This window comes from Dunckerocampus dactyliophorus, chromosome 7, assembly GCF_027744805.1.
Source record: "Dunckerocampus dactyliophorus isolate RoL2022-P2 chromosome 7, RoL_Ddac_1.1, whole genome shotgun sequence".
Lineage (NCBI taxonomy): Eukaryota > Metazoa > Chordata > Actinopteri > Syngnathiformes > Syngnathidae > Dunckerocampus > Dunckerocampus dactyliophorus.
The window spans coordinates 9,374,607-9,398,452 of NC_072825.1; the positions used below are offsets into that span (position 1 = coordinate 9,374,607).

Sequence of the window (23,846 nt, forward strand, 5' to 3'; positions counted from 1 at the left end):
TCCACCAGATTACATGCGCTTGCTTTGGATTCATTGCAAAAAGACTAGCAAAAAGATGGCTGTGTTGTGCAGTGTACATCCACGCAGAGGGATGTCGTGAAGAAATTCAAGCTTGCACAGTACCTCCCAGTGGAGTGCCGAAACAGCATCCCACCCCGACGGCACAGCCAACAGTCAGAATATCTGTGTAACCATAAGGGTTCTACTGACACAGAAAACAGAAGAGTAGGGGGGAAAAAGGGGATTTGTGGTTGATGGGGTGAAAGTGGTGGGATGAAAGGAGAGGGGGTGGTGGTAAGGAAAGACAGGGTGACGTGACAGTGGGGAGGCACAAGTGGATCAAGTGAATAAATAATGCTCAGTGAGGTAATAGAGACGTGAGGAAACCATCGTGACACAGCAGCAGTGAGGATGCGCCTGCGTCATAACAGCTCGAAAGCCGTAACGACGCAACACTGTATGGACAAAAGTGTCGGGACGCAAGTGTCCACTTGCTTTGTACAACTTTCTACATGATTTTCAGAGTGTTTGCCTGTTGTAGTTCATCCCAAACAAGTTTAATGGCCTTCTTCCACACTAAACTCGGCTAATTCTGCCTTAAAATGACCCTCCCCTTCTGCTCCCACAAAGTTGGAAGCGAAAACAACTGTTCAGAATGTCATAAAGAGATAAAGGATTAAGATCCAAAAAATAATTGAGTAAAAGGTGTGTCCCAAGACTTTTGTCCACATGTATAAACAGGGAGCAACTGTGCATCATTGTGGAAGCGAGCAGGCATGCTGGGCACTGGTTACCAAGGTAACATCGTGTCAATCAACAAGATTCTTGGCCTTTATTTATGCATTCAATTTACATTATATAATGTTATTTAGAGTGGAAGCTAGTTTAAAGGTCCCCTATCACACAAAAGGGACTTTTTAATGATGTTCATACAATCCCTAGAGCAGGGGTCACCAACGTTTTTTCTTGCGAGAGCTACTTTTAGAAAATGAAAATGGCCACGAGCTACTCATTTTTGTAGAAAAGATTTTCATACCTTATTTCAACCCAAACAGATCAAATATGCTTGATTTACCAAAACATTCACAAAATGCTGGTACCCACAACTCACATTTTATGTTTCACAAAACTTTTCTTCTAGTGTTCACACATTATTAACTGAAAACCTGAATGAAAAGCAGGCCTGCGGGCGCCTCATGTGGTCGTGGCGGGCTACCTGGTGCCCGCGGGCACTGTGTTGGTGACCCCTGCCCTAGAGCCTGTTTATGAGCACCAAAAGTGAGAAACACCTACCATCTTACTTGTTGCTCTACAGCTTTGTTAAAAAAAAAAAAGGCTTCACTACACATCTTAAAATGAAGCCAACTATCCAACGGTCTGCTGAGGCAGAAAAAAGGCTAACCTAGCATGATGCTGCTGTTAAAATGTGACTGTAATTATTACTATACAGTAGCTCATATACAGTACAGTGGTGTGAAAATGTGTTTACCCCTTTCCTGATTTCTTTTTTTTTTCGCATGTTTGTCACACTTGTTTCAGATCATCAAACAAATTTGAATACTAGTCAATGACAACACAAGTGATGACAAAATGCAGTTTTTAAATGAAACTTTTTATTATTAAGGGAGAAAAAAAATCCAAACCTACATGGCCCTGTGTGGAAAAGTGATTGATCCCTGTTAAAACATAACTGAGATTAATTGAGATCTATCGCTATGGAAAAGGTTATAAAGCCATTTCTAAAGCTTTAGGACTCTAGCAAACCACAGTGAGAGTCATTATCCACAAATGGTGAAAACATGGAACAGTGGTGAACCTTCCCAGGAGTGGCTCATCCAAGAGGTGACATCCAAAGAACGGCAGGCCTCACTTGTCTCAGTTAAGGTCAGTGTTCATGACTCCACCATAAGAAAGACGCTGGGCAAAAATGGCCTGCATGACAGAGTTCCAAGACAAAAATCACTGATGAACTAAATGAACATTAAGGCTCGTCTCAATTTTGCCAGAAAACACCTTGATGATCCCCAAGACCTTTGGGAAAATACTCTGTGGTCTGACGAGACAAAAGTTGAACTTTCTGGAAGGTGTGTGTCCCATTACACCTGGCGTAAAAGTAGCGCCGCATTTTAGAAGAAGAACATCACAACACAGTAAAATATGGTGGTGGTAGTGTGATGGTCTGGGGCTGTTTTGCTGCTTCAGGACCTGGAAGACTTGCTGTGATAAATGGAACCATGAATTCTGCTGTCTACCAAAAAATCCTGAAGGAGAATGTCCGGCCATCTGTTTGTGACCTCAAGCTGGAACCAACTTGGGTTCTGCAGCAGGACAATGATCCAAAACACACCAGCAAGTCCACCTATGAATGGCTGAAGAAAAACAAAATGAAGACATTGGAGTGGCCTAGTCAAAGTCCTGACCTGAATCCTATTGAGATGCTGTGGCATGACCTTAAAAAGGCGCTTCCTGCTCAAAATCCCTCTAATGTTGCTGAATTACAACAATTCTGCAAAGACGAGTGGACCAAAATTCCTCCACAGCGCTGCTGAGACTTAAGAGACTTATTGCAAGTTAGCACAAACGCTTGATTGCAGTTGTTGCTGCTACGGGTGACCCAACCAGTTATTAGGTTTAGGGGGCAATCACTTTTCCACACAGGGCCATGTAGGTTTGGGACTTTTTTTCTCCCTTAATAATAAAAAGTTTCATTTAAAAACTGCATTTTGTGTTCAGTTGTGTTGTCATCGACTAATATTTCAATTTGTTTGATGATCTGAAGCATTTAAGTGTGACAAACATGCAAAAAAAAAAAAAACAGAAATCAGGACACTTTTTCACACTGTACCTATGCTAGTATTGCTAACATTTCTGCCTTTATGACCGCAACATTATCAGAAGTGTTTAATATCCAAGTTGAATGAGTAAGTTATCATTTAAGATGCCTGACTTGCCTCCCACGGGAGCACCGAAACAAGTGGCCACTCCCACAGCACACGCACACACCAACAGGTCCTGGTTATGGGTGCCATTCTGGGGTTAAAGGTCAGCAGGGACAAGGGGGTGGGGGCAGTAAGGATGAATGAGAGGAGGTGGGAGTAAAGAAAGAACACGAGGGAGGGAAATGGGAGGTCAACATTATTCCACATGCCAGACATGACCATCACACTATTAATAATGACAGACACAAACACAGACGAGGTGCAAGGGTGGCTGGGTGATGGGTGGCAGGGAGGGTGCCAAAACAAAGGCAGGGGGTACAAGCAGGGCGGGATAGACAGATGGGAGAGGAAAACAGTTTTCCCATTTTGTCTCTTGCATCAACTTTAATAGATTCCAGTGACCAACAAAATGCAGTTTTTTGGCATAATTCATACATTTCTCACGATGAACTTGCCAAATACATTAGAGGCTCAATTGAGTTAAATGAATGACTCCTTAATGTATCCCATCATGTCAGAGATTCATTTTGTGTTTAAAACAGTGTTTGCTTATGCACTGCTGGCACAATGGTGGTGGGTTTTTTTTTTTTGTGTTTAGCGGCGTTTACGCTTGCACGCATTTTGCCTCCGCATTGTGTTGCAATTTGCCTCTGGAATACGTGTAATTTATTTACTTATGTCACGCCTGAAAAGCGTCAAGACTAGTTTGCGCACTGCTTGCGTTCTGTTCACACGTAAGTTACGCATTTGGCACGAAATGACCACGTTCCCGCACTTGTTTACACCTTGTCAAGTCGTGTTTACATCTAGTGCGCAAAAATAGTACGCGCGACATGCATTGTTCCCACTTGGGTATGCATTGTCACCACCGCTTCCTGCATCCGTGAAGCAGTCGTGGGATTATTTGGTCCTGCTTTGTCACGCTGTGTCCCACATGACGCCACGCAACAGCAGGCACCACCACTATAGCGTCGTTCATTTCTCTACTTCCAAGGAACCTACAAGATGTTGGACTCCAGAGAATAAGCTCATGCAATTAAGAAAGGTAAATCTATATTTTCTTGCAGCTGCAGGTAGAGAATCTGCAGAGAGCAGGAACTACGCTACTTGAGGATTCCCCTCAAATTGCTCCAAAAGGTAGTACAAAAGTTAACCTATTCATGTGAATGAGGCATGCTTTGATATGCACCGCCCGCATTGTTTGCACATACGTAGGTTGTGGTGCGTTCACGTTGCCTTCGCGGAAATTATGCTTGTCACAAATATTTCAAAATTTTCTTTGCGCACTGGCACGCAGCCCTGCACAGTTTACACATAGTTCACACCTTTTAATGACCAATTTACTCACTGACACGCAAAATTGCGTACCACTGTGGGGACAAAGTGCATGAGGCTTAAGTCATGCACAGGACGAAAAATGTGAAAAAGGGTTGGAGGAAGCTGAGCCAAAGGGGGCGTCAATGAGCACTGCACACTGCCAAACAAAGACGACATTTGTGGCATGTTGATACCTCCTGAGAAATTGCTGTCTTGTAAAAAAATAAAAAATAAATTAAAAAAACACTAAGTCAATACTTATTCTATAATTTAAATTGTACAATATAATATCATTTAAAATAACTATTCATTCTTAAAGTAAAACATTATGAAAAAAAATGAATGAGCGCTACTTTTTTGTGTTTAAGTATTTTCTTTTCATTTTTTCAGCTTCACTGCTATTTTTATTGCTATTTTTCTACAGTGCCTTGTCAGCACCAATTGCAAAATAACATTTACAAAAGCAAAAAATGTATATCTAGACTTTGATTTTTTTTTTTTTTGCTGCCGGATTCTTGTTTGACTTTTTGAATTTACGTTAAAACTTGTTCAACTGGCAAATCATTTGAGTTCTGACAGTCCAATTGGAGGATGTCTTGTGGGATACATTGTGGTCATCTACGTCTTCTTAGTTTGAAATAAAAATGGGAATCGTGTAGTTGTGACAAAAGACAACATTTAAGATCAGGAGGAAATAAAGCACACGTCATGTCAGTCCGTGTGTTGCCTGTAGCTCCGGCTTACCTCATAGACGCCAGAGAAGATGGACATGAAGCGACTGAGGACTGCGGCACAGATACTGGCGATGTGAACGAATGGACCCTAGTGCGATGTGCATGACAGACACACACACACATTGACAATGGCATGTAAAACAGGGAGTGTAAAGTGGGTCGTCTTGCTATCGAAACACATCAATCAGGGTGTAATTGCCATGAGAAATGGCCTCCTCGCTACTAAAACTAATGCTCTCCTTGGAGGACTTGAATAATCAGCAAGGGGAGGCAGGGCAGGACAACAAGACAGCCCATGATTTATTATCCTCTAAAGTTGCAAAAAGAACAGGAATGAAAGTACGGCCATGCTGGATGGAACGAGGATGGAAAACTTGTTACAAAAAAATATTGTTGAATATTTAATTTTTAAAAATCAAGAAAGCATGAATACATTTATTGTTTACTTTTACCATACTTGCAGAAAAATACATTTTTTTCTGACATCTAAAATCACATTAACTCTAAATTGAAATGATATAAAAATACTATCATTATTGGTGTATTATAGTATTATTATATAATCCAAATATTGTTTAATATTTAATAGAAAACATATATTTACATTTATAGTCTATACATTTATATTATAATATTTTCTCCAAGGAAATTTAGTATTTTCTGCCATCTAAAATAACTATAAATTAAAATGACAGAAAAATACTATCATTACTGGTGTACAGGGGTATTAGTATATAATACAAATGTTGTTTTTGTATTATATAATAATACCACAATACACCAATATTGTTTAATATTAAATAGAAAATATATGTAGATGTTATTATATACATTTATATTATAATATTTTCTCCAAGGAAATTTATTTTCCGCCATATAAAAATAAATAAATAATATACAGTACAATAAATAAATAAATAAATAATAAATGAAATAATATTAACTATCAAATAAATAATATGAAAAAAATCATTACCGCAGTATTAGATAATACAAAAATATTATGTGATATTTAATTAAAACATTCATTGATTAATTTGACGTTTATTTTCCTAATAGCGCATTAAGGAAATGTAGACAAATGAAATCCCCATCCATAAAATATTTACATTCTAAATGTTAACTTTTCAAGTTTAGCAACAATTATGAAAATAAAACAAAATGTATGCACTATGGTGGCTAAAAATTAGGATGAAAAGCTCGTTTACCTCTTTGCCCACCGGCATCCCGCTGCCTAAACCCGCCGTCAGGCCAATGACCTTCGCCACGAATGCCTTCAGGGTCAGATACTCCTTCAGGACCACCCCCCTTAGGATGGTTTTAAGCTCAGGAATACCAGAACCTGGAGGCAAGAGTGGATGTAAACATCTGTAACATGGTGAAGAGAGGTCGACAGGTGATGGGATGGTGGGGGGGGCTTACCGATGGCCTGCGGGGAAACCAAGTGGCAGAAGAGCGAAGCAAACATGACAAGAATCATGGGATAGCTAATCCAAGCCAGGTACTGCAGCGCCACGTTGCCCCTCAGCTCCCCGTGTATCCACTTGTAGGCTACAGCAAGGAGAAGTCTGTCAGTCAAACAGGAGAGATAGTGCCATCGAAGTGGGCAACGAATCACAGCAGCAACAGAACCAATGTTGTAATAGCGAGAAGGCGCAAACTGCTCAGCCAGCATTAATGCCGCTGATGAGTCCATTGTAAAAAACAGTATGACAAGTATAACACTCGTGACTTTCACACCAATAGCACTGGGTAGCAACATTTTAAAGTGCATGCAGAGGTAGATAAAGCTGCTGACTACTCACAATAATTCAAATGAAGCCACTGCCATTAGAGTGGAGTTAATACAAAAAACAACACACCAGATTTCCTACAGCCACAGATGTCAATGCCAATGTTTTTATTTAAAGAGCCAGGCGGTTATTTGCTTTTGTAGAACACACGCCCCGTACCCGATACTCAGCTTGGACCTCTGCGGTTCATAGAGACCTACCTTGGAGGCTCTTGGCGCTGGCGTAGTCCATACTCCAGCTGACCAGCGCCATGGTCAGGCCCAGGAGAACCAGGAAGATCCAGTCCTCGCCCATCTTGGTCACGATGTACCGCCTCACACGAGCCAAACAATCTGGAGCGGAAATTAATGATTCAGTTTATCAGAGGAGTTAATTAGTGACACTCAGTTATTGTAACAGTTGCTGCCTGTGATAATGAGAGTGATGATAATGAGGATGACGAGGGGCAAGACTTCATTAGTAACCACATACTACACAAGAATGACATGTATGCATAAATGCTCCTTGTGTAACAGACTTTCTTGGCATAAAACTACAAATTATACACACAGACAAGGGATGGGTATAATAGCTTTCCTTTCATAGTTTTTGTGTGGAATTGATTGTTGATTAATGTTTTGCCAAAATGTTGTCTATGTATTCGGAAAAACACACTACCTAATATGTTCTGCCATCTAAGATAATATTAAATCATTGAATAGTAGAAGTGTGTCTGAATATTTGATTAAAAATAACTTAATTCATTCATGATTTAACATGTTATTTTTCCCACAGTTGATCAAGGAAACGCTGCATTTACTGCCATCTAAAATAATATTAAAAATTGGTACTGCAGTATTCCATCCATCCATCTTCTATGCCGCTAATGCAGTATTATTTCATTATATTAAAATAACAGATATTATTTCATATTGACCAAAAATAGCAATTACCTTTCACCATCCTAAAAATCAAAAGAAGCAGGCACATATTTTAAAATGTTGTAAAAAAGGCTAAAAAAAAAAGAATATATATATATATATATATATATATTTAAAGACAAAGCTTTGGTTATTGTTAATTATTAGTATCAACATTTCAGCTTCTTTCTTTTACATTTTGCCTTTTTGCTCTATTTTTCTCAATTTTGCTTTTTTTTTTTCTACAATGTGTCGAGAGCCAATAAAAAACAAGCTGTGAGCCGCGAATGGCCCCCGGGCCGCACTTTGAACAGTCCTGCCCTAGTGGATCAAGAAAATGCATTGTTTTCTGATAACATAATATTTTAAATGGAAAAACTTTAATGGAAAAACGATGTACTATTTCATGAAAAACACAAATGAATCGATGACTTAATCATTTACAGTATTTTCACCATAAATACAGTATATTATTTTCGGCCATCAAAAATAAAATTAAAAAATGTTAAAATATTAAAAAAATATTATTACATAATACAACATTATTTGTGTTTATTTGCAAATATTAAAATAATTAATTGAATGTTAATACTGTACATTTATACATTTAACAACACATAGAGGCTCATACAGTACATATATACATATGTATATGTATGTACAGTATATGTGTGTGTATGTGTATATATATGTATATACACAGTATATGTAAAATGATTCAAAACCTTTTATAAGACACTCAAAATCTTTTTACTTGAGCAACCTCTATAATAGCTATAAATATAACTATAAACCAGTGTTTCCCACCATTTTTTGTCTTGTGTATCACCAGAGCCTTTTTGTCAAACCATGAGTGCCCCCTCACTCATACGTGTTGATAATTCTCCAAAAGTAGAATGTAATGTGATTGTGGAGCAGCTGTGCCACAGGTTATAGTCTCCCTGGGGAAACTAGTTGTTATACACACACGTTCCGGTTTATTTTCTGGCTTAATATAAAATAACTGATAATATTTACTTATCATCTTGGACGAGGGGCATAGGAAATTGGATGGATGGATCTTGGAAATTAAATGTTTCCATTTGCTGGCGTACCACTAAGGATACTCTCTGCTAAAAAAAAAAAAAAAAAAAAAATGCCTGTGGAAACAACAATAAAAAAAAGAATGAGAATGAAACTGATAGCTGTGTGGCAACTTCTGGGGGCGATAATTTGGTTTATGGTTTCTGCATGCAGCATGTTTAGAAAAGTATAAAAAAAAAAAGAATTTTACGTTATATCATCAGACTAGAAAAATAAGGTTAAAAGTGGATGCAGAGCCCTTTAAACAGCATGTGACGCAGCGCACCACATACGTACTGGATGCAACATACTGTACACTCGCTAGCCACAACATTAGGTACACCTTCACATCTAATGAGAACCAAAACAAGAGCTGATGACATTTTAGCAACCTACCTTGACATTTGGAGTAAGGTTGTGGCTTGTTGGTGCACGATACGTGACTGTGATGTGACTCCAAGGAGACGGGATGATGATGATGATGCCGCCGCCCGGCCCCTCTGCGCGCCGTGGCGTTGTTCTCTCCTGCCTGTCTCCGCCATTGTCTCTCTGTCAGCAAACGGGCCGCCTCCCGTCGGGCGAAGTTTCCCAGCTGTTCCCTGTACTCTCCGTACAGCTGTGGGCAAAATACATAGAAGAGACAGACAGACCCAGTCAGTGCTGTAATCATGCAGCTACTGCCATCTTGTGGAGTTAATAAAAAGAAGGGAGGTTTCCTACAGCCACAGCCGTTAATGTTTTCTGAGATTCTGGCGGTTATTTGTTTCAGCAGACCACTCATCAGGAGACTGCGGTTAATTGAAAAGAGCCGTTGATTGACAGATACGTGGACGCCTTAAAGCAAAAGGTATCAGTCAGGGGTTGGACGACCCACCTTAGTGCCCCCTGAATAGTAACTCTTCATCTTTTTTGACAATTGTAGGCTTCTAACTTTATGGGAAACGATTGGGGAAGGCCCTTTTCTTTTCCCAGTACACAAAGCAAAGCCCATAAAGGCATCCTTGGGTGAGTTTGGTGTGGAAGAACCCAACCAAACACATTCGGGACAAAATAGAACAGATATTCACAAATGTCCATGCGGTGTAGGTAGAGTCTGGAGGTAAAGATAACGAGGCAGGATGTATGTGTAAGTGATATATACACACGCACACACATACACCAACCTGAATACCCTGGCAGACAGAAATAGACAAAACGGGCATCGAGATCGGAAAAACCCCCTCCCTGAGAGCAGGCCGGCTCTGGACGCGGGCCACTCGAGGAGATCCTGGAAGAGGACATTCCACATCTTCCCTTTCCGACTACTTTACACCTACAAACCCCAGTCACATGTGCACACACACACACACACACACACACACACACACACACACACACAACATGACACCTTGGGATGCGGTCCTGATGGGTTAAGAGCACAGAAGCTGTGAAGTACAGCACATCCAGGCGCAAGCGTTGGGATTTTTTTGCAACCCAGACCAGGCAAATTGCACGCATCCCACCACGCAGCACAGCAAGACGTTAACTCATACAGCCTGGGTCTCATGTTCACACAGGAAAGGAGGGTTGGCATACTTGAAGCCAAGAGGCCCCAAAGAGGACTGAAACTAACCATGGATATGAAGTTAAGATGAACTACAACATACAGTTTGCTCAGTATTAGCAGAAAAAAGTGTGCTGTCCAAGATGTCGTCTTGATGATGCCGGAATTGAGACATTTGAATCCGCTTTTAAGTGAGCCCTCACGGGAACACACTGTTTTGTGTCTGTAGCTTTAATGTTAATGAGCTGTGTTCGTCCATGCTTGTCTCCTATAGCGTGCGTCTCCAAGAAGCGCTATTGTGCTCTTTATCCACTTTTTACACTGTAACTCTGCCCTTGTCATATGTAATAGATGCCATACAGTAAACCCTCGTTTATCGCAGCTAGTTGGTTTCAGACCCGGCCGTGATAAGTGAATTTCCGCAAAGTCGGAATCCTTATCATAGAGCATAGTAAACCTGTTCGAAATACGGTTCATAGCATTATTAGAGCCCATAAATGACACCCATATAGTCAGCTTTTTGCTCATATTACCCAATATAGGGCACAAAATAAGGGTAAGCCATTGAAGACATAAATAAAACCCGTGCTGGTGCGTGTTGTGTACATGTGTTCCCCTCATGGAGACCTGAGTGAGTGGCAGACAGGAAGTGATGTTGGGGTTGAGAGTTGAGTTTCAGATTGACGTGGGTTGCCCATGTTTTTATTAGGGAGTTTTATACCTGCAAACGTGCAATAAAAGCCCGCTGTTCCGGCGATCTGGTCCTTGTATGTCTCACCGAACATTACAGTAACATTACTGACATCTAGTGACCGGTGTAGAATACTACATTTACTTTGTATGCATCTTTTGAATGCCTTTCTACTGTATTTGTATTTTAGTTAATTTACCCATTTTTATACTTGAAAATGCTTAAGTTAGGCAAAAAAAAAGTAACACTTGCTTAAAAATGCCTTTAAAATTATTATTATTTTTTTTTTTACAAATAATAGGTTGTATTCAACCATGAAATACCATGAATAGCATTAATTCATACATTTTGGAAAAAGGTGAGAGTGAAAATACAAAATTTGAAGCTCAGCGAGGGAAGACTGTATATCACATACAACAATGTAACATTAAGGAGCGGAACAAGTGGACACAAACATTAACAACAATAGCAGGGTGTCTTAGAATAGCGGACTATTCGATGATTCGATTCGGAGGACCATCAGTCTCTCTGTCCAATCACATAAAAATGTCATGTGATCAAGATTGTACCATTATGACTTCATGGGGGGGTGCCCACAGCTGCTGCTGAGCATACATTTTCACAAAGAGTGTCATAGTTTTTGTTATAAATATCCTATTTTGAGTCATACATTTTGATTGTGTTCATAAAGAATTAAAAATGATGTGTGCGTTTAACAAGAGACCTATACTTGCCACGCATTAATTAGTGGCACAATCCAGAGGAGCTGAGGTGAGCGATAGCTTTGAATGCTAGCAAGACATATCAACATCAACGCATTAATTGCCTAATAATGGCTAGTAAAAAAATCATCCAAAGTGTGGAAGTATTTTGAAAAGGTTAAAGATGACTGCGGAAAGTGAAATGCAACTTCAGCAGCTTTTCACACACGATGCCCCAAAAACCAACAGCGTATCATTTCAAGCCCGTAAGGCCAACTTCATTTTATAGCCCAACAGTGAGTTTTAATGCAAGAAATGAGGCTGCTAAATCAGAGTTTTGGCAAGTTGTTGCTTTGCAAGCCGTGTTCTTCCTATTCTATGTGCACTTTCGCCACAAAACCACAACATAGCTGCTATATTTCACAGGTTTTAGTTTTTGTTATAAATAAAAACTGTCTATCAATAGCGTGAGGTGAGATTATTTTTAAAAATATTGCTACATATAACCCATGATATATAAGACAATTATTATTTAATTAGTTATTACATATTAAAATAATTTATAATTATACATTTTTATATTTCATTATACATCTATAATGAAATATATCATAACATAAAATGTGATTAATCAGATTAATCTACACAGTGATTAATCTGTACTTAACCCTAACCTTGAAATGTGAAAATATGATATTAAGGCCTCTCAAGTTGTAGAAAAAGAAACATTTTGCAGCATCTTTCAGTGATCTGGAAGTAAACGTACATACAAGTTATCATAATACATATGGGAAGCATTCTTAGAGGTCCAAATTCTCTGTAGGATAATGAAAATTGTCTTTGTTTGTGTATATTTCCGCACATATAGGCCTCCCCAATTAAATGTCAACTATGCATAATCGTCACACTGCAACCAAGCCCATTAAAGGTGAACGTCTCTATTTAAAAAGATTCCTGAGAAGAATAAGGTCAGGAGAACACTGCATGTTGTGCTTTTAAAAGCCCTCAGAGGAAAACAATTAAGAAGGAAAATACATCAGAGCCTTTTTCTCCTCAAGAGCTTTACCTCATCATTTGCCTCGACCATGGCTTGGCAGCGTCTCGGGTCCCTGTTCTGTCTCTCGTCCCGTCTCTTGTTCTGTCACCTGTCCTACAACCACAGACAAGCCTGCGGCCGCTGCACTGCGCTTTAACACCGCGGGTCTAATCCATCAACATCAGCTCACAGGCGTTGGCACCAGGTGCCATCAAAGCGATCCGCCCGCTAACAAGGAGAACCTGTGCACTGTTCACAGAAGCAGACGTGTTAGTGTGACCTTTCACCTCAAGCTCAACAAGAGTCAAGCAGGCAGGCCACTCTGATGAAAAACTTCCAGTTACCTCTCATTGGCTTTATGCAGCCATGTGGAAAAGAAATGTAGTTTAAATGTATTTGATGGGTTTTTTGAAATATTTTTTAAATAATATTTATATATTTCTGTCAAAAAAGCTAACCCTAATTTGTTATGACAATGATTCAAAGATATTGCATTTTAAAAAGTTTTGATTTTTTTATAATTTTATGAAAATATATGGTGTATGATGAAAGCACTAACCCATTTCAATTAATTGAATATGTGTGTGTGTCAAATACGGTATAAATACAAATATTTAAAAATATTTTACCACAATGTATTCTGAAACAGAAATTTTCTGTCTTTTAGTACTGTAAAACAAAAAAAAAATACAATAAAATAAACACAAATATTTTTAAAATATAACCAAAATTGCTGCTGAATATAATAGCAACTGAAATAATTAAATATAAACGCACACATTATTTAAACAATAATTAAATGAATACTATTAAAATAATAACTACATTAGTATATATAATAATAATCTTACATAATAATAATAATAATTACTATGTATTATTATAATACACATTTAACTTGTTATAATTCTGAAATTATCCTAATAATGCTAAATAAAATTTAAGTCAATTTTTAAATGATGAATATTCATTTAGTTTGGCAAATAAAAATGTTTTGAGTTATGATACAAACTATCACGTCATGTAAAACTTTAATAATAGGGGCATCACGATTCATCCACTACATCAATGTATCGATTTATATTCCTATGATCCAACTACATTGATCTGTGTTCAGGAAGCTGTCATTCTGGACGACATATATCGATCTGACATCGTTTAAAAAGTAGTCAATCGATTGCATCGATACTAGGAAATAAAGCATTGGATTTAAGCACGACAGGCGCTTATATGGATGTGTGTTTTTTTAGCACATGTCATGATAAAGACGTTAAACGTTACTCGTGTTACAGTTTGATTTGGCGTAAGTTGATCAGTCAGTTGAGTGAGTGAGGTGTACGATGACGTCATGTAAAGGCGACTGTGGTGGTTACAGTGTGGTTGGCACATGTGGAGTTGAATAAACGGAGCCGTCCTCTCCAAAAAGCACGAGTTTGTGAGTTTTTGTCCTATAAAGAGTGATTCTAGACGCCCGACACCTCGGACGCTACACTCGATTCATTCTGCCTGTGATGTCATCGCCACGCTTTATACTGGATTTACACTGTTTACAGTGTTGGACCACACGGAGTCATACGAGTGCTTCAAAAGTTACGTCCAACTTTAAGCCTTTCAAACTCAAGGATCGAAGCTTCAGGACAAAATAAAAGGTATGTAGGATATAAATTCACTTTAATAGCTAGGTGCAAGTTAAAATTTCGTTAAAATTTTTTTAAATTTGCCACGGAATTACTGTGTACATGCAACAGTGTGGCGTGGAAACGAATACAGCGTGCCGCTGCACTGCGAGTGTGAGGCCTAACATGAAAATTATGACACAGGATTTTCTTCCCTGGTCTTTTTGATGATCAAAAACACGTAAATGGCTTCTCTGTTGACTTTAACAACAAATGTTACAGCCCACTTGCCAAGGTCCTTGGGTCAATCACAATGTTGACTCAAAGGCACTATTTCCCGGTATGAAGCTTGCTCTAACTTCTTGGGGTAGAGAAGTGAATGAGGTATCGTATTAAAGTTCAAGTCATGTTCTATCAGATAGAATTAATCACAGACTTGATTTCATTCAACCCTTTACTTCATTCATTGTTAATTCAATGTTGGTTGTACTTGATTCAAAGAAAATGTGAATTCATTTGCCATTCATTGTTATTTACTTGTTTTTTTATAGCCATAATTAATGTATCCCTGATTCCCTTACGAAAAACAACGGGAATATAAGAAACTTAACCTGCACTGTCCAGTACTATTCCACAGTCACACTGGTTGAATTTTTGGCTAAAAAGTCACTGAATCTTTTTGAATCGTATCGTTCCAAATGAACAAATATCACCCTTGAATCGTATCGGCAACCACGAATCATGATATGAATCGAACCGTTATTAAAATGAATCGTTTACATCCCTGTTTAATAAATAACAACGTTCAAAGTCGTGGCTAACCGGTGAAGTGAATGGAAGTCGGTGAACAAATAAAAAATGTGGGAAAAGGCATCGAAAGCTACATTTGTATCTTTGCTGTCAACCTTGTATTTACATTTGTGTCGTCGTGTGACCTTGGGTGTCACTTACAGAGCGCCCCAAGGTGACCTTTCGCGCCACTTTCACACGCTTGTTGTTGCAGAACACGCACGCAATTCTTCTCCAATGGCCGCTTATTCTCCCTCTGCCCTCTTAGTCCGTGTAATAATCTCTGTACTGTATGGAGGGCATGAAAGTGGTCAGCTCGCGGCTTATTAATTCTCCCTTTTTGCAGCGCACACTGTAAGAAGTATGCGATCCTGCAAGGTTCTGCTCTGCAGGGGAATGCAAAGCTGCTCATGTTTAATCACTGCTGCTGAGCTGTCAGGAGCTTTGAATCTCTTCACGTTTGGGGGACAAACTGTAAGTGAACCAGGTGTCTTTCTCGCACGCACACGCGCACACACCCGCACACAACACACACAAAGCCAGGCCGACTAGTGGTGACTAATAGATGCAGCGCTTGAAGATCAGCGTGACCTTCAGAGTTAATTCAAAGCTGCCTTATGAGAGTCTATGCTGCATATTCATACACTGTTTTATGTTTACGCACACTACACGGACGCGAAGTGTGTGTGCGTTTGCTGAGGTCTTACAACAATATAACCTTGTCCCGTAGCACAAGGTTAATGATCAAATCTGACCCGCTCACTGACAGATAGATCAGGAGATTACCCCCGACCGCCACACACACACACACACTCGCACACACCCACACACACATTCCAACCAGTACCCATATTGCCTACACTAATTAACAGCACAATAACAATGCCAAGCACCGCTCAAGCTGTCATGTTCTAATTAAGGTGTGTCTGCAAGGCAAAAAACAAGAAAATAGAAGTTTTGTGTGTAAGCCTCCAGACAATGAGTATGACTGCAATAATAACTACTATCACACATAATTATTAATATTAACATATTATTTTTTCTTAATTTTGATTTTTTTTATTAACAATTTTGTTCATTTGGAAAATTCCTTAATTCCCCTTAATAAAGTATATCTTTTCATCGATGCAGAAGTACAGTACGTGAGAGACGATATCTCGTTTCAAATTACTCCCCAAAAAAGGTCATTTATTATTTAAGAATATTATTAATATGACTCATTACTAAGAAAGGATCATTCATATATTAACAAAATAATTATGTCATTTTTAAAAATGCATTTTTATTAGTTTAAGAAAATTCTTTCTCTAAATCAGGGGTGTCCAAACTTTTTTTCCAGCGAAGGTCGCATACTAACAAATGAAACGGATGCAAGGGCTTAAATATTTTGTAAAGCAACACATGTAGATATGCTAAGAAGTTAGATAAACTGTATTAAAAAAAAACCCTGCATCTCAGCTTTGTGATATACTGTCGGTGACGTAGCATATTATTAGTGTGAACTTTGGTCTTTACTCTTTTCCCATTTTTATTGTTTATTTTCTTAATTTTCCAAATATTTCAACCTTCGTCTTAAATAATTTTTGGAAACTTTCTTTTCATAATATTATTATTTTATTCTCATAATATAATAACTTTTCACCATACTAATTTTCCAAAAAAATTACAACTTGATTTAGTTTTGTTTGCTTCTCATAACTTAAAAAAATATATATTTTTATTTCAATTCTATGCTACAAGAAATGATATAAATTATATAAAATGATATTTTTCCTCATAATATTGCAAGTTTATTCTTGTAACATTCTTGTGACATTTTTTGGGGTCAGAATGGCTGTTTTCACTTATTTTTTTTTACTTTATTCTCTTAAAATGACACCTGTTTTTTTTTCAATTTCTGCTGTTTATTTTATTTATTTTTTTCCAACTATTTCAATTTCCTTCTTGTCATTTTTTTTCTCGTAATTATGACTGCATTCCTATAATATGTTGACTTCAATCTCCGAACACTGTAACTTTTTCCGCAACCTAAACTTCCAAACGTTACAAGGTTATTTGTTGTTTTGTTTGTTTTTCATAGTATCATTCTTTAAAAATTCTGTAATATTTTAACTCTAAGCTACTAAAATTATGTTATTTGCTCATAATACAAAATTATTCTCTAAAATTCTGACTTAAAAATATATATATATTAAAATTATCCATCCATCCATTTTCTATACCGCTTCATCCTCATTAGGGTCGCGGGGGCATGCTGGAGCCTATCCCAGCTGACTTCGGGCAACAGGCGGGATACACCCTGGACTGGTCGCCAGCCAATCGCAGGGCACATATAGACAAACAACCATTCACACTCACCTTCATACCTATGGACAATTTAAAGTCGCCAACTAACCTAACATGCATGTTTTTGGAATGTGGGAGGAAGCCGGAGTACCCGGAGAAAACCCACGCGCACATGGGGAGAACATGCAAACTCCACACAGAAATGCCCAGGGGAGAATCGAACCCAGGTCTTCCCGATCTCCAGGCTGTTCCTGTATTGGCCGATGTGCTAACCACTAGACCAAAATTATAAAACATAAAATTATATTGAACCTCTTGTATTATTACATCCTACATGTGCCGTGGGCCAACAAAAAGACAGCCACGGGCCGCACTTTGGACACCCCTGCTCTAAATATAGTATATTTCTTTATCACAGTGCACAGTGCACTGCATCATAAGGAGAGATAATATTTTTGCTTTAAATTAAACCAAAATCAAACTAATTAATTATTAACTATCATTACTACACTCAGTAGTTACTATATTATTCCTAACATATTCATTAAAAACATTTTTTTTCCACTCACTTTATATATATATATATATATATATACATATATATATATAATTTTAAAAAGTAATTAATTTAAGTATGATGCAGAACTACAACCACATACAGTACAGCACTGCATCATGCTGTAAGCTAATATTTTCCTTTAATTTACCTCAGAAAATAAATCAAAATCAGAGTATTAACTACAATTAAACTAATTTTAAAAATGTTACAAATATTTTAACTGAAATTATTTTAATTAATTAGTTTATGAATTAATTTAATAAATGTAATTTAGTTTTATGACTATGATGCAGAACAACAACAATGATAATGATAGTGTTACATGAAATAAAAAATATAGCATCATCATCTGTGCAAAGGCCACATTTTTGACACCTAATGATGGCCATACTGGATAAATGTAAAAAGTCTAAAAGTCTAAAAATCCTAATGTTTTGTCCAAGACCTTACCAGAAACTGATCTATGTTCAGAACCGTTTCAAAAGTGTTGATCCGCTTGTGCATCTTTCCCTCCGTTCCTCTAGTGCTGCTGCTGCTGCTGCTGCTGACTTTCTTGACGCTCTCTAACATTGTGTAAAATAACCCCTCCTGATATCACAGCCTTAAATCTGTTCTTGCCATGGCGATGGACGGGTATGAGACCACGAGACCCCTGTTACCTGCCCGCACACCGTAGACACCAGTGACCGCCAGGTATGGCCAGCCAAACACACACGAACACACACTCTGAGGTTAATACGGACGCTTGAAGCTTGAAAAGTGTCAGCAGCTCTTAATTCAGAGTCCTGCTCGGCCCGTTCCATCCAGCCAGAACATCATGAAAATAATACTTGCTGACGGAGGAGAGACATGCTGACATTGTGAAGCACGGAGGGAAGGAGGGTGGTTAATAACGTACAGTATAGCGGTGCGCACTTCTATCAATCCCGCAAAAACATGAACTTGGGAAGTGGTGGACGCCATCACTTGTGCGCCAATATCATGATCGACATTAAAAACTGATACCGATATGAAGCCATATCTAATTTTTATGCTAATATCGGCAGAAAATATCGGTCGAACATCCCTAATCAAAAGTTGGATCCATTTATTCAAAAAGGTTTCTTACGTGTAATACTGTACAAAAACCGAGGAAGTGTACAAAAACCGAGGCAAATATTTGGTGAAATTTTTCTACAAAAAACAAAATTAGTTTTTTTTTCACTTTATTATTCATTTAATTGATTAAATCCTGGCTTGTCCTCATAGGTTGGCTTTCATATTCATTTTTTTTTTAAATACTTGAATGTATTTGTTATTTTAAGAAAATAATATACCTTAACCTTACAATTTTAACACTACCGGCTTTAAAATGCATGTGTTTTCAGGGCAAAATATCATATTGCGTTTTCGGCATCCGCCATGTTGTCACTGGACAGTAGTGGTGTCACAAGATCTTGCGAGATTAAAACGTGACAAGATTTCGGACACTTGGCCTGTGACGCTAATGAATAAATGAATATAAATGAAAATGAACTCTACAATTTTGCCGGCCTCAGTATTTTGCCACGTTCATGAGTGCCTGTTTTCCTCGTCTCCCACCTCCAAACAGGCAGAACAAGGCTTCACTCTGCATTGGTTTCAGCACATTGGCGCATTTGTTTGAATTTGAATGGAGTCATACGGTCCCTTTTTGTCTCAGTGGGAAGGGGCGGGGCCGGTAGCATACACACAGCGTGCAGAAGAGTATAGCCTCGTGAGGAACAATGCACGGTAATGTAGTAGAAATGTAATTAGTAGATGGCAATCTATTGTCATACATTTTTTCACTGTACTTTTCTTAACAGTAATGTTAAAATCCCAATCCCAATGAGATCCCAATGAGACCCAACCTGACCCAGGTGAAGTTGTGCTCACCTAAGTCACAATGTCAGTGTTTCACTTTCAGGTATACTTTTTTTTGCCAAAGCAGGAACCCTATTGGTTGTGAATGATCTGGTCCAAGATGCACAAATGTACCAGGGTTAAAGGTCATTCTTACATGTTTAGTTTTTTTTAGTCAGCTGTCTTCTTAGTGAAACTCCCAGCCAAATCCTATGCATCCTCACGATGGGAATGATCTTTTGCTCGCTTTAGGGTGATTCATTTTTGACTGATCTTGCCTTTCACCTTCCTCCGTCGCTCTCACTCACTCACTCTCTCTTCCGGCCAAAGCGCTTCCCTGTGCCCCCGCCCCCACCATCCATGCGGGCCCCCCCCCCTCCACTGAGGTGAAACCTTACTCGTGGGGTAAATTTAGCAGCGGTGTGACCCAATGTTCACTGACACACTTCTCCACACCTCTCTCTCTCTCTCCTCTCAGCCTGTTTGTCTCCCTGACAAGCGCTCATCCCTCCCGAGAGGCCGAGTGCTGAGAGATGCGGCGTGCTAACCTTTCGTCCAAAACAATGACGAGTTATTTGACGTGGCGGAGCTGCTGACGGCGCAGCTCGTCGTTTAATTACGACTTCTCACTCGCTCCCGAGGCTTGGGGTGGCGGCGGTGGGGGTGGGGGTGGGGGGTGGGGGAGTTTGCTGCCGTATCACGTCAACTTTTAATGGCTTAATCGCCCGCGTGGCAGTGGTGCTGCTGTGAGACATTTGGCAGGTGAACATTATCCCCTTGCTAGCATGTAACATTTGAGACTTACGAGATCTATTTCGCCGCTGATGACAGCCTCCTCGTCCCCTTGAACAACCCTTGTTTTTTATGACGGATACAAAGCCGGCAGCTTTGTCCCGGTGGAGGTCAAGGGTCACACTGGGCTATGTAACTCGTGACTCGTTCACACAACTTGACAGCACCATCGCGCATTAACCTGCCGAATTGTGAAGCAAATCATTATTTTTTTATTTTTTATTTTTTCCATGTGGCAAGATTCTCCAAAAACATGGCGCGTTCTAAAAATGCAATATTTTGTCCTGTCAACACTTTACATATATTTTTAATCTGTTAGTGTTGGAATCATATTTTTTTTAATAAAATAACATAAATACATTGAAGCAGTTGCAAGTATTTCACAAAATATACGTTTTTCTACCAATTTGTTTGAATATGAATGGCAACCTATGAGCACAGCCTGGGATTTAAAAAATAAAGTGAGTAATGCAGTGGAAAGCTTTTTTTTTTTTTAATATTATGATTTTTCATTTGAGATACCTTATAATTAATTGATTAGAATTAATTTATACATATATTAAAAATGTATTAATGTATTAAGAGCTTATACAACTGTAAAATGTTAAAAATTAAAAAAGGTGCAATACGTGCTGGAAAAATACAAAAAAAGCTTCATGTGCAGGACAAAAATATGAAAAAAGCTATATGTGCAGGAAAAGATTATGAAAAAAAGCTGTAATATGTGCAAAAAGAAAATTGGCAAAGCCTGCAATTTTTTTTTTTAATCTGCAATTTGTGCTGGCAAAAGAAGCAGGAAACAAATAATTAAAAAGTTAATTACTAGAGAAAATATGAAAAAAGCTACATGTGCAGGAAAATATTATGAATAAAGCTGTAATATGTTAAGAAAATTGAAAAAAAAACCCTGCAATCTACAGTATGATGCTGTTGATGTACAGTCATGGAAAAAATGATTAGACCACCCTTGTTTCTTCAAATGTATTGATCCATTGTAATGCCTGGTACAACTAAAGGTACATTTGTTTGGACAAATATAATGATGATAACAAATATAGCTCATAAGAGTTGAATTTAAGAGCTGATATCTGGCAACTTCTTTGGTTTTCTTGACAATAACCAAAATAACTTAGGTTCTTACATGAATAGCTATCGCAAAAAATGTAAGTCTTATGAGCTATTTTTGTTGTCATTGTTATATTTGTCCAAACAAAAGGTACCTTTAGTTGTATCCAGCATTAAAATGAACAAGAAACTGAAGAAACAAGGGTGGTCTAATCATTTTGGCACTGATGGTTAAACGTTTTTTTTGTTTTAAATCAAAGAGCCACAAAAACTCCAGTGCCATAGGAAATAAATGTGCAGTATTTAGACTAACTAGTATTTAGACATGTTCAATAATTAATTGGAATAGATGCACATTTCTAACAAACTGTGCACTTTATATTCAACAATAAGACTAGTTCTACTTTTGATACCATTATTTCTACGGTCTAAAATGTTCAAATTTATATTTTAGTTGCTATTTTGTGTATTTTAGTAAATTAAAATTACGGTGATAGTCATTTACAGAGCCCTAACTAAAATGATCTAGCAGCATACCAGTTCGAATAACAATTATTTATCAATAAAGGCTATCAGTTTAAGTCCTCACCACTGTATATGAATAATAAAAAAGTAACTAAAGGTGAAATGTGAACATTTCACAATCTGTGATGTCATCCACCAGGAAATACACCCCTCCACTTCCTACTACTCAGGATCTGTCACCTGTGCCGCATATGCAAACCCATCAAATCCTCCAAGGCTCTAATTTCCTCTCGTGCACAAAAACACAGCATCACAGCTTCCACACTGCATGACCTCTGACCATATACCAAACGAGTAAACATCCTTATAAACATTTTTGTATTTAATACAGAGCTGGGTGGGTTAAACTTCAAGCTTGTACCAGCAACTATCGACATAAGCATTTCAAGCAAAAAAAAAAACTGGAGTATATTGTGACTTCACCTCAGTGCGCACCTCCTAACCTGTCTGCTCAGGTTTCTTGCATGTTTGGTATTTATAACCAACGACAGCAGCTTGAGGAGACGCACAGACACAAGACGGCGATAGCAGCAAGGAACTTTAGCGGACAATCTGCAGTGCAAAGTAGGGGATTGAGATAAATGGAGGTAAAATGGTGATGACTTTAGAGAATCGTTTGGTAACGTGGGCGTGCATAAAACAGCTCGACATGCAGAAAGGTGGCTGGAGAACAAGTTTGCAAGAAAACGGACCACGACCGCGGAGCACCGAAGAAGAGTCAGAAGCAAGAAAGGGTTGTGGGGGGCGGTGCTACAGGTGGAAGATGGAGAAGAAGCAGGAGAACGCAAGAGGGTAGAGGAAGGTGTGGAAAGACCTACCAAGGTCTGTTGGTATCTCAGAGCCTTCCTTTGCGATGCATCTGCAGCCATTGACACGCTGTCAGTGATCCAAAAATAACCTCGCCGGAGACCCCAGCATTTCCACTGGCATGGACCACCACACACATACACACACACACACACACACAGTTCAAGTTAAAACATGCAATCAACCACAATCAATTTCACCACCCATTTAAACACACACACACACACACTCCAAAAAGATGCTGGTGGACGTCGTCGTGGTCTCAAAGTGGTCCACAGGCTGTGGGACATTCAGTGCAGGACGGACGAGCTGAGAGAAATCAGACAGGCGGACAAAGCAGAGCAAAGCCATCTGATGAGGGAACGAAGGACACTTTCCTTTATTAGAACTGCAGACACCTAATCACACTCACACACACACACACACACACACACACACACACTTGTTGCTCCCTGCCAGTCGGCCATTAGAGGTGTTTGCTGGATGGACTGAGCTCGTTTGTATGAGAGGGGGAGGGTAAAAGGGGAAGGGGGCCAGTGATGGGGGGGTAGTTGGAAGGGCATATCAACCCCCCACATCCCACCCCCTATAGGGCTGCCCCTGCAACGTGAGCAGGAAGGTGCATACGACACCTCACATGACAGCTCACACCTTATCAGCCAATGATGTGGGGGGCAATCCTCATAATGCTTACAGGCTGTGCCAGTAAATCACATTGCCCCCCCAACCCAAAAAAAACAACATGGCAGCCTCGGGTGGGTGGGGTGGGTGTTGTGGGGGTTGGATGCACGGATCCAAAACATACAGCACAGGGGGTCCTAACGATCTG

At 38.9% G+C, this 23,846-nt stretch overlaps 1 protein-coding gene across 1 annotated transcript in view; it reads right to left on the reverse strand.

Annotated features, from left to right (window-relative positions):
- The window catches only part of clcn1b (chloride channel, voltage-sensitive 1b), a 41,118-nt gene extending 17,446 nt beyond the window's left edge, over nt 1–23,672 (reverse strand). Inside the window, exons 1-7 of the mRNA XM_054781701.1 lie at nt 23,029–23,672; nt 9,141–9,360; nt 6,984–7,115; nt 6,413–6,541; nt 6,199–6,332; nt 5,001–5,078; nt 124–202 (exon numbers count right to left, since the gene is read on the reverse strand). Coding sequence (XP_054637676.1) covers nt 124–202; nt 5,001–5,078; nt 6,199–6,332; nt 6,413–6,541; nt 6,984–7,115; nt 9,141–9,360; nt 23,029–23,079 — 823 coding nt within the window. The 5' untranslated portion in view covers nt 23,080–23,672. The remainder of the gene's footprint in view (nt 1–123; nt 203–5,000; nt 5,079–6,198; nt 6,333–6,412; nt 6,542–6,983; nt 7,116–9,140; nt 9,361–23,028) is intronic.
- Nucleotides 23,673–23,846: the final 174 nt, after the last annotated feature.